Source organism: Leptonychotes weddellii, chromosome 15 (assembly GCF_054177405.1).
Source record: "Leptonychotes weddellii isolate Sample4059 chromosome 15, ASM5417740v2, whole genome shotgun sequence".
Lineage (NCBI taxonomy): Eukaryota > Metazoa > Chordata > Mammalia > Carnivora > Phocidae > Leptonychotes > Leptonychotes weddellii.
In genome coordinates this window covers 38,589,227-38,601,274 of record NC_138383.1, presented here as the reverse complement: position 1 = coordinate 38,601,274, position 12,048 = coordinate 38,589,227, and the positions used below count along the sequence as shown (strand labels likewise).

At 43.2% G+C, this 12,048-nt stretch overlaps 1 protein-coding gene across 1 annotated transcript in view; it reads right to left on the bottom strand.

Moving 5' to 3' along the window:
• Positions 1-12,048, bottom strand: part of VPS53 (VPS53 subunit of GARP complex) — a 128,179-nt gene that overhangs the window by 91,297 nt on the left and 24,834 nt on the right. The window contains exon 5 of the mRNA XM_081805989.1: positions 528-614. Coding sequence (XP_081662115.1) covers positions 528-614 — 87 coding nt within the window. The remainder of the gene's footprint in view (positions 1-527; positions 615-12,048) is intronic.

Sequence of the window (12,048 nt, the reverse complement as noted above, 5' to 3'; positions counted from 1 at the left end):
TCCCCCCTCCCCCCTATGGAGTAGGAGTGGGGGAGGCTGGATTCTCGGTGAGCAGAGAGGCCTCCTGAGTACATCACCGGGGAACACAAATCTGTCAAGGGGAAACTTAATCAAAACCATAAGCACGTATTGTGGCAGGAGACATCCTCCCTCCCAGATCCTGTACCATTTTTCACCCTATACCAAGTTACATATCGTATATCTTAACTGAGAAATACATGATATATACAAATGGCATGCCGAGAAAGGAATCCAAAATGACTAGAAAACTATTTTTGGGAAAGAAGAAGGAAACTTTTCCTATTTAAAAACAGGGCTGCAAATGTAGGGCAGCAGGGATGGTGAGTCACGGCATGTCTAACAGCTCCTCTTGAATCGATCTGGAATGTTCTCACAGGGCTTGCTTTAGAGATGTGGGTGCTCTGGTTGACAGCGAGTGGGAGAAAAAGCCCAGTAATTAGTATGACTGGACAAGAACGTAACTTCCTCTTCAAGTGCAAAAAAGTTAGGAAGAAACCTAAACTCACCATTTGCTCTGATTTTTCTGCTTTGTCTTTGATATCTTTGATTTTGCCGAAGAGTTGCTGAATAGCTTTCTGGGCCTCTTCAAGTGCCTAGAATAAGAGAAAAACACAACAAACAAGAAGCAACACAAGACAGTACCAGTCACTACACAATAATCAAGTCTAGTTTCAGAAGAAAACTACCATAAAGCTCTCTTGACTCATTGTACTTATGTAGACAATTTTACTGCACCAAAGCAGTAGACAGACTCTAGGATTTGGATACAGGCAAATACACAGGATTCTTGCCAACCTGAATCATAAAGTTTTAATTTAAAAACGATCTCCCTCCATCTCAGGGATTACATGTTTTTAAAAAAATTTTTTTATTTGTTATTATTTTATTTATTAAATTCAATTAACATATAGTGTATTATTAGTTTCAGATGTAGAGTTCAGTGATTCATCAGTTGCATATAACACCCAGTGCTCATTACATCATGTGCCCTCCTTAATGCCCATCACCCAGTGACCCCCATCTCCCCACCTTCCTCCCCCCCAGCAACCCTCAGTTTATTTCTTATAGTTAAGAGTGTCTTATGGTTTGTCTCCCTCTCTGATTTCGTCTTATTTTATTCTTCCCTCCCTTAGGGATTACTACATGTTACTGATAACACATAAACAAGACATGCACATTTGTGCCTTTTTGTGCGTGTGTATGTACATGCACACATCCATAATAACCGTCAAAGCTTGTAGAGAGACACAGGTGGCTATAAGTTGGGAGAAACTATGAATTTAGAAAGTTCTAGAAGGCTGTACTTTCAACAAAATCAACTGTACATGGGGATTCCAGGACTGTGGCAAACCTTAAAGACATTTCTAGTACCCCGTTTGGAAACCTAGGACATGAAGTTAGAAAGGGACACTTAAAGCTAACAGTGCGCCAAATGTTTCTACTGAAAAACCTAGAAGATGGATGCCATACATGAAAAGTATGATAAGCCACGATCGCTTCTGTGAGTAGGAGAAGAGGTATTTGGGGAGCTGTCAGGGTGCTAAAACCACACACGTGCAGGATGTATGTACTTAGAAAAGATGCAGCAGCCAGAAGAAGAACTCATTCTGCATTTCATCAAACACACTTTATTGATTTTGGATTGAAGAGCGGTCTGTCCTACCCGGGCCTCACAAGCCCTCTCTGAAGGTAATGATAAGGCCAGTGTAAGCCTAGAGCTGTGTGTGGCCCTCTCAGCCTGCACAGGGAAATAGCCAGCCTCCCCGAGAGCTTCCCACAGAAGGAAGAGGAAAGCAGAGCCGAGACGAAGGGAGGACAGAAGCCCTGACAGAATGATTTGGACTTCTGTGTTCAGCTGTACCCAATGAAAAAGCTGCCTCTAGATCCTGAACTCACACGTCTTTTGTACTTTAAAAACATCCCCAAAAAGCAAACTTGGGCTGGCTTCCTCTGCGGCAAATTCCTTCCTTGCTGGAGGCAGGGCTTGTGTCTTCCTTTCCTTCGTAGGTTTCCCTGGCTGTCCACTTCTTCTGATACTGGGAATCCTTGCTGCTTTTGGAGTTCCTTGCCCCGTGTGTGGCTCAATCGCAAACAGGAGTTTCACACGCTGAGCTGTTGCATGTGATTGTATTACGGCCTCTAAAATGCATGTCCAGGGGTGCCTGGGTGGCTCAGTGGTTAAGCGTCTGCCTTCGGCTCAGGTCATGATCCCAGGGTCCTGGGATCGAGCCCCACATCGGGCTCCCTGCTCCGCGGGAAGTCTGCTTCTCCTTCTCCCATTCTCCCTGCTTACGTTCCCTTTTCTCGCTGTGTCTCTCTCTGTCAAATAAATAAATTAGCTCTCTAAAAAAAAAAATAATAATAAAATAAAATGCATGTCCAGAAGGTCCTCTGAGAAGCTGTTCCTTGAGCCCATTGTGGCCGAGTCTGAGGGTACACTATTCCAGCTGCGGCTTGCATCCCCTCCTGGGGCAGGCCAGGTCAGTGTGTGTTTTCTCTGCTGGATCGCTTCACTTGTATCTACAAAGGTTTGTGAGCAAAGGAGCTTTTATACTTGTGATTTCTGCCACCTGGGCACAGGATTTTAATCACCAGAAAGTCTGGTCTTCGAACAATAGCTGGCATTGCTATCAGATCCAAAAATTCCTAACTTGGGAAATGTTACCGAAAAAGCAGGAAACGATCGAAAGACAAGGTGGAATGGAAATGGGTCGCACCGAGCAGCTCCTCTCAATCCCATTCTGCCCCAAGAGGATGCCTCACTCAGCAACCTTCCCTCCTGGTTTCCTGCCATCCTGCTTTCTCATTCTAGGATTCAGGCCCCCGAAACAGCTGTGGTGGTGTGAGGAAGCCCTGTATTTTCCAACCAGCAGGCAGCAGTGAGGCCCGCCTCTGCTGTCTCACTGTGTGTGCACGCTCTCTGGGTATCCGCTCCCTCATCTGCAAAGTGATGATGATGGCACCTACTTCCATGGTTCTGGGGAAGATTCAATGACATAACAGGTGTAAAAAACTGCACAAGTATTAGGTTTATTTCCAGGGCTCAGGACTACCCAAGCAAATGCATGCCTGCATCTCTGCATAGACACACAGAGACATGCATATATAATGTCCCCTTGACCATACCTTTCCCTCTCAGCACGACCACGAGGCCTGCCCACTCTCTGACGCTTCCTACCCTAAGCCACCCCCTGAGCGAATCCTCGTCCACTCATTCCACTTCCCCGTCCCCCCAAGAATTCTCTTTTTCATTTCTAATATTCACCTCCTCAAAACCAGCATACAAGCAAGATTCTCTTGAGCGCTTCTTACTACCATCCCACCCAACTTCAGATTTCCTAAGATTATGACAAACCAAGTTCTAACAAAATTAAAAGGATAAAAAGGAATAAAATATCAAATGTCCATTTACAACCAAAGGAGTGAAATTTCAAAATAAAATGTTCAACATAGCTACTGATAGTGTGCAAACCTTTGTTGTCTCCCATGGCCTAGTTCAAATGCCACTTCTTCCCCTTCCCTCCCAATACCCTCTCCTATAAACACGCGGCACACAGTGGAATCCATTCATCTGGGTGCCTCTGATCCTTTATGCATACTTAACATTTATAATAATTTTTTTGTGAATGTGTCTTTTGGTTGGACCATGACATTCTTAAAAGGCACGGACCGTATCTCATTCATTGTGATTTACTGGCACCAAGGGCAGCACCTAGAATAATACAGTAGGTGCTCAATACATGTTTATTAAGTTGAATTTTAAAATCAATCACGGGGGGTGCCTGGGTGGCTCAGTCGTTCAGCATCTGCCTTCGGCTCAGGTCATGATCCCAGGTCCTGGGATCGAGCCCCGCATCGGGCTCCCTGCTCGGCGGGAAGCCTGCTTCTCCCTCTCCCGCTCCCTCTGCTTGTGTTCTCTCTCTAGCTGTCTCTCTCTCTCTAATAAATAAATAAAATCTTTAAAAAAAAAAAATGTTTAAAATCAATCACGGTACACACACACATGCTCCATCTTTACTCTCAGGATAGTCAGGCAACAAACATGTTAGCCACAGTAGTTATGGCCGTACCAGCATTTCAACTGAAGACCTTCTTTCAAGCAACATAATTCAGTTTTGCAATCCTCCCATACTGAAAAATATACCGGGTTAATTAACCTAGGAAATGAGACAGGAAAATGTTTTAACTTACCATGCTATCAAATTTTGTAAAACTGTAGCTAGAGTAGTAAATTACTTATACACACACACACACACATATATATACTTCACAAATAAACATATATGTGTATATATGTATATATAAAATTGCATCTACCTCAGAACCTTCCATATATTCCTCTCCTTTCAAGAAAGGCATTTTTCTTTTTTTTAAAGATTTTATTTATTTGACAGACAGAGAGGGAACAAAAGCAGGGGGAGTGGGAGAGAAGAAAAGCAGGCTTCCTGCGGAGCAGGGAGCCTGACACAGGGCCTGATCCCAGGACCCTGGGACCATGACCTGAGCCGAAGGCAGACGCTTAATGACTGAACCACCCAGGCGCCCCAAGAAAGGCATTTTTCTATGATTGTCTTTGAATAAAAAAACTACATTTTTAGATTATTTCAGGTATCTGTAAACACTAGATTACAATTTTTCCTTCTGAAATAATTGTTAAATCATTGTCTTTTGGCCATGCTGCTCAGGAACTAAAACAAATTTTAATATCCACTTTACTCAATCAATAAACACCATACTAGAGATGCAGGGATAAAAAATGTAATTCCTGCTCTCAAGGAGTTTATCCCTAATAAGGCAAATAGAATAATAAACAGTAAAAACACTGAGACATGATAATGATATGTTCAGAATGTTGTGGGAGCCCAGAGAGCCCACTGCCAACACCAGCTTTGTCTGTTTGTTCGTCCGGTAGGAAGAGAGAAAGAGAAGGAAGGAAGGCCCACAAATTCATCCTGAAGAAGGTCACAACTTTACACGCTACCATTTAGGCCAGAATGTTTTAAAATAAGAGCAGTAAGAGTAGTGAGTACTTTAAAAATGCTATTTTTCAAATCTATATTCTATCACAAATTCTCACTTCCCAGCCACGCAGGCCTTCGGTGTCTTCACTGTCACTGACTGAAGACAACCTGTATCTGAATCGTTACTCTGAATTCCTGTGGCAGTTATAGTCTCAACTGCATTAGTCAGCATTTCATTAATTCATTTCTTCTATCATTCAACAAATATTTATTTCTTTATTTTTAAAAGATTTTATTTGAGAGAGAGAGAGAGCACAAGCAGGGGGAGGAGCAGAGGGAGAGGGAGAAGCAGAATCCCCGTTGAGCAAGGAGCCCGATGTAGGGCTCGATCCCAGGACTCTGGGACCATGACCTGAGCCGAAGGCAGACGCTGAACCGCCTGAGCCACCCAGGTGCCCCATCAACAAATATTTATTGAACATCTTCCGTGTACCAGATATTCCTCTAAGCACTGAAAACCCAATGGCAGATGAGACAGACATGGTCCTTCTCCCTGTCCTCAAGGAACTTACTCCAAGAAGTGGCAGGTGGGGAGAGATACTGGAAAAACAACTAACTAAAGAAAGAAAGTAGATAATTTCAGAGAGGGACAGGTGTGTTGGAGGAATTAAGCAGGGTGGTGGGAGAAAGGGAGATGGTGGTCATAGAAGAAAGAACATATGAACTGGGACCTGCAGGATGAGGAAGAGTCAGGATTTTTAGATCTGGAGTAAGAGAATTCCAAGTAGAGAGAATAGCAAATAAAAGATCCTGATGCAGAAAAAGACCTCGGTGTTTTGAAGGACCAAAAATAAGGCAGTGGATGGCAGGGTTATCAGAGTGGGAAGTGCTAATAATTTGGAGAAGCAGGCAGGCACTGGAGCCTGGGGTGGCCTCAAAGGCCTGGTGAAATCACGGGATTTTGTTCAAAGTGCAAAGAGAAGCCACTGAAGGATTTTAAACAAGGGACTGGCAAATGGTTTCCATGTGTAAAAGACCGCCCTGGTGGCTATGTGGCGGGGACCGTAGAGACGCAGGAATGAAAGAAGAGACTGCTGGGAAGGGACGCCGTGCTCTAGGTGAGAAACAGGCCAGGTCTAGAGGAGGCCGCCAGCGGTGCTGGGAAGAAGTGGAGTGACTGGGATTTCTAGGAAAATCTGAAGTCCCTGCGGGACTCATTGATGACTGGATGCGGATAATGAGGGAAAGGAAAGAATCAAGGATTACGCCTCGGGCTCTGAGCGCAGCACGGAGTCTGCCCGTCCCTCCCCCTTTGCTCCTACCACCTGCTTGTGCACGCGCGCTTTCTCTCATACAAATAAATAAAATCTTTTTTTAAAATGTATATAAATTAGGATAGAGAATGCCACTGAATCTGACAACAGGGACGTTGCTGATGACCTTGACAAGAGCAGGTGCAGTGGAGTTGAGGGGATGAAAGTGGAGACGAGTACAGAGCGGGGGCCAGAACACAAAATATTTACTATCGGCTCTTAGCAGGAAAAGTCTGTTGACCCCTGGGGTAGATTATTGTTTCAAAAAGTGTTTGCTATGAGAAGACAAGAAAAATGGGGCAACAAATGCAATGAAGGGAAGACATTTTGAAGATGAGCGATGCTTGCATGGGCCAAGTGTGGGAATGATTCAACAGAAGAGAAGTTGATTCGGGAGGTTTGGGGGCTGGTAATGGGACAATTAGAGACTAACTTTTTTACAATGTTCTTATATTATTTAGTGTATAAGTATTAGCTCTTGGGGTGCCTGGGTGGCTCTGTTGGTTGGGCGTCCAACTCTTGGTTTTGGCTCAGGTCATGATCTCACGGTCATGGGACTGAGCCCCGAGTCAGGCTCTGCACTGAGCTGAGTGTGGAGCCTGCTTGGGATTCTCTCTCTTCTCCCTCCATCCCTTCCTCCCGACTCACGTGCTCTCTCTCTGTCTCAAAAGAAATGTATTAGCTCTCAAACAGGGCTGTAAATGTCCTTTAGAGTGTAGACCAAGGACACGGCTGGCATTCTTATATCCCCTATAGGTTCAGGCAATCACCCATGCTGGTTGCCAGAAGGACAGGTCCAGTTTATGATTACTGTCTCGGTATCAGCATTAATAGCTCCTTCTCACTCTGAAAAGTGACTCTGGTGATTGATCATCTATATGTCACATCACCTACAGCGTCTAACCAAAGCTAGAGCAGAGCTGGAACTTGACAAAAACTTGCCAACTGACTAAAACTGTCATGGGGCACTTCTCAGAAGAGCAGCCGTGCTGAGACCACTACTCTGAGCGAGGGGTGCTGACATCCCTGCCTTTCCCTAACCTCAGACACACCTACCAGCAGTGGTTCAAAAACACAGTGCCATGCTTTCTTTAACTGTTATCTATTTGGCAAATACGGAGTCTCATGCCCATGATGCTGCAAGGGGTCAATAAATTCTAAACCCTTCGGAGTCTTCTAAAAAATGACAGGTCATGGTGTAAAAAAGCACTACCTGAAAGGCAACCGCCCACCAGAAAGGACTGACTTTTTGGGGCACACCTTGCACAGAATTCTGTGATATCGATCATGTCATGCACAGTGATGCTCTAATGGGATTATAAGAACCATCTTCTAGCCAAGTACCCTAAGACACATGACATTAAAGGCAAAAAGCTAAGAAAGGCAAAAAGGACCAAGTTCTACACTTAGATGTAAGGTCTGAAGACGTGTGTACGATCCCTACTCAGAGAGTTTCTACCCGAAGTTGTTCTTCTCAATCTGGCATCCTACCAGAACCATCTCTGCTGAAGGTACCACATTTTTCTTCCAGCAAACAAATAAGACTCACACAATCTTACATTTCAGTCTTAAAGAAAGATAAACTGTTTGCCAGATTTTTTTTTTTTCCGACTGGAATACTTTTGCTTGTTGTAACAATGTACGAAGTTGAGGAAATTTAATACGATTCATTTTCCAGAGTCAACAGGGTTCTCCTGAAGCTCATCCCATTAAGCAGGGCCATTCTCAACACACACCCTAATGTTTGATATCTAATCTCTCATAATCAATCACACAGGAAGAAGAGCGCTTTGTCATTTGGAAGAATCATTAAAGACTTACAAAAGGTGAAGCTTTTATTTTTAAGTAATACTAAAATACTTTTACTACCTGGCTAATCAGAAAATGTACTGAAAGAAAGATTCTGGCACTGTCCCTAGATACTCTTTAAAATAAAATGTGGCTACTTTCCCATTCCAAGCTGTATGTGGATTAAAAACAGAACTAATCACCCAAAAAATGTCTGCTTTCAATCTACCCTTACCAGAATTTCTAAACTGAGCATAGGAGCATGGCTACAGCCTGCATTCGAGGGTGTTATTAAGCAGCAGTTACCACGGTGGTCCTCTTTAGAAACTCTAATTCTACCATGGGGAGAGGCAAAGCATCCCACTGAGCTAGCTTAGAAGACTGAGCAGAACCAATTAGGCTATCTCTGTATTTTTGTGCATCATTAACTGTAACCATTATTCTTCATTTTCCTTGCCTCCCGAAGTAGATGCTGATCAGACTACCGAAGCCATGTTAGGTCATGTGCACAGAAGATAAGCAGCATGGAACCTGGCACCAGACTCCACTGCTTTTTTCTTTCATCTTTTAAAATTTTTTTTTTTCCCAGAACTGTCATTTGCCACCTGTGTAGACAGAGGAGATCTGAGCCAATGGAAATGCCTTGAGAAATTAATATCCCCTTTGGCTCTTAGATGCATGTAATTTTATAGTTTGCTCTATTAGAGAATTTTATCGCTTTTATCCTGTGAGTCCACAGGCAGCTTCTAAGAGATCTGAAACCGAGATCCCATTTGTCACCACTGCAGGAAGGAGGAAAAGGTCAATCATTTTCAGAAGAACTGGTATGGCTTTATGTTCCTTGAAAAAATATGGTGCTAATATTCAAGGTTTCTGGGAAGAAAGCTGTATTTTCCCACTATTCTGCTATCATTTCTGTGGTCCAACTTTACATTTGTCTGCCAGTTCCTTTCCTATTGTTTGGAAAAGCAATGCATCATATTAGTAAAAAGCAAGGGTTTTTGAACCAGCAGACTGGGATTTGAGTGTCAGCCTTGCCACTTACTGTGTGATCTCTATCAAGCCACTTTCCTTCTAGGAGGCATAAGCTCACCATTTCTAGAACAGGAGCTCCCACCTCAAAGACATTTTGTTAGGAAGGAATACAGGGCTTATTTGTGAACACCTTTGGAACTGCTTACCCAGTTCCTTCCTTCTGGGAGTCTTCAGAAGAGAGTCTACTGTCTCAGAAGCAGGCCTGGTCCAAGGTGGGCCAAATAGTTTTCTTGTGACTTTCCAGAATAAATTGGCAAAGAGTGTTCATCTCTCTCTGGTGGGAGCCCCAAGATGCGAAGCTAAGTTGGAGAGCAGCAAGTTCCCCAGTAAGGGAAGGAGGCTGGTCTCCAGGTAGGGATGATGCAGCCAACACAGGCACAGAGACAGACATAGAAAAATCCTGAGCATCATTCCAGCCCCGGGCTTGAACTGTTTGACAAGCTTAGCTGAGACACTACTCTTCCACGGTCTGACTTCAACTTCTTCAAAACAAGGCACAAGTGCCTGTCAGATAGTCCCCCTTTTGGCCTAAGCCCACTTGAACTGGGATTTTGTCTTCTGCACCCAAGAGTCCTGACAGAGGCCTCAGCTCATAAAAGGGGCTCACTAAATGGCCATTATTAATATTATTCCCAGATCTCCCAGATGGGAGTATGATATTTCAAATGTGACTATCCCTTCAACAGCCAAAAGTTGTCGACCCATCCTTTAGAGTTTGCAAGTAAGCTGGTTAAGTTCAACACCTGCAGGCATATGCAGAAGAATGGCTCATGGATCAGGGAAACTGTACCTTTGAAGTATGTTGAAAATGAGACATTCTCCAGGGGAAAAAAAAGTTTCAATCTTTTGTTCACTTCCTCAATAAAAAGTAAGCCTATTATATGTACTATGCTAGATACTGAGAAGAAAAGATCACTAGATGGGGACCCGTGTCTAAAGAGCTTTTAAACACGTAAGAAATAGAAATAACTGTAAGATAATGATACAAAGAGGGTACAAGCAAAGAATGCTAGAATCATTTGGAAAGCAAGGGACATCTACCGGAGGTAGACAGCTGGGGATAAGTAGCCTTTATTTATGGAATGTCCCTTGTTTTGATACTGCCTGCTACCCTTGGCATCGCCAAGAGCTGTTGCTATGGAAACAGGGCATCCGCAGCTGGAGGAGAGGTGCTTGAAGAAGCCACAGCAATAATAACAATGCAGCCCAGTCCCGACAACAGTGCTAAACAGTGGCAGAGGCTACAGGAGTCTCACGGCTATGGATGGCTGCAGGTGCACAGTTTCCCTGTATCCTAGAACATACCAGGTACCTTCCAGGTCTGGCAGAAATTGTCAAATGGCAGATGGGCACCCATGAGATGAGAATCACTGGTATTAACACTAACTCCTCCACTGCCCATTCAGAAACCTTAAGTATAAAGGGGTTTTATTTAAAGCACAGATTTCTTTCCAGTTTTGTGAACCAAAAGAATGTAAAAGGCAAAAGGAGTAACTCTCACCTTATTTGTTAAAATGCTCCGTTCCACCTAAGTCACTTTTATTTATGATTTCTGCAAACCACATCCACTGAAAACATGAACCAAAGAGTTCATTTTTATTGTTTTTAGGAGACAAGCCAGAAGTTAAAATCAAAAGACGAGAATGGGATACAAATTCAGCAATGCCCAAACAAGACTAAATATTGACATTTTAAAGTTCTGCTTATATCTGTTATCACTGTAACTTAAAATACGTTAGCCCTGAAATAGCTGGGAGTGGCGAACGCATCTGAGCACAGCTCCCTCTGCAGAAATGTAACCCTGGGGGATGAGCACATTGAAAGCAACAACCCCAAATGGCAATGAGAAGGAAGTGTTTAAACAAACATCTCAGCCAAATAAAAGGTACAGAAATTCAGTATTTTTGGAGATGGGACACGCTTCAAGGAACCATTTGTCCAAGTTTAACAAAGGACTGCTTCCCACAAACAGCTCGGACTTCCTGGTTGCCAAGTTAAATTTGAATCCCCCATATTTTACTACTTCTTATTTTAGTCACTTAGAAACTTTCAACTAGATCATGAGTCTTCACTCAGAAGAAAACGACCTTTTGTGCTGACATTTGGATGGTCCTTCAGCTGATTTTTGGAGATACCTTCTGTACCAAATGCCCTTTAGGCCACAGACTCCCCCCTCCCCCTTGGGGTTTCATCTGAATGATCTTCTCTTCCTATTTCACTGAACTCTCTCCAATACCCCAGGTGTACACAGACCACACAGCTCTCTCTGCTTATCCTTGAGCTCTTCTTTCAGCCTAGTTTCCTCATCATGCTGAGATGGACCCCGAGGGTTAACCAGGCCACAGTCACTGTCATTGCTAGGATTCCTTAGTGAACCACTTAACCTTTCAGGCTCTGAAGGAGAAAAAGGTGGCTCCCAAATCTGCTTTTAAACTATGTCACTGTTTCAAAAGAGAATTTGGGATGGACAAGTACACAGCATCCTGAGAATCAGAAAATCTGGATCTGTGATTCACTGAGTGTGATTTGGGGCAAGTCATGGAACCCATCTGAGCCTGTTTCTTCATCTGAAAAATGGGGGAGAATAACACCTATATGGCTGATTCACACCTTTGTGAAGATGAAGTAATATGTGCAACAATATTTTGTAGAAGGTAAGATGAACATATTTATGTTGTAGTAAAACACTAACATTATAGATCCAGACAGATGACTCCAAACTTACCTTCTGTCAAAGCAACTCACATGTCTTTGCTTACAGTGAATCAATCAAGAAAGACTTATTAGTCTTTTTTTTATTTATTTTTATTTTTTTATTCTTATGTTAATCCCCATACATTACATCATTAGTTTTAGATGAAGTGTTCCATGATTCCTTGTTTGTGCATAACACCCAGTGCTCCATGCAGAATGTGCCCTCCTCAATACCC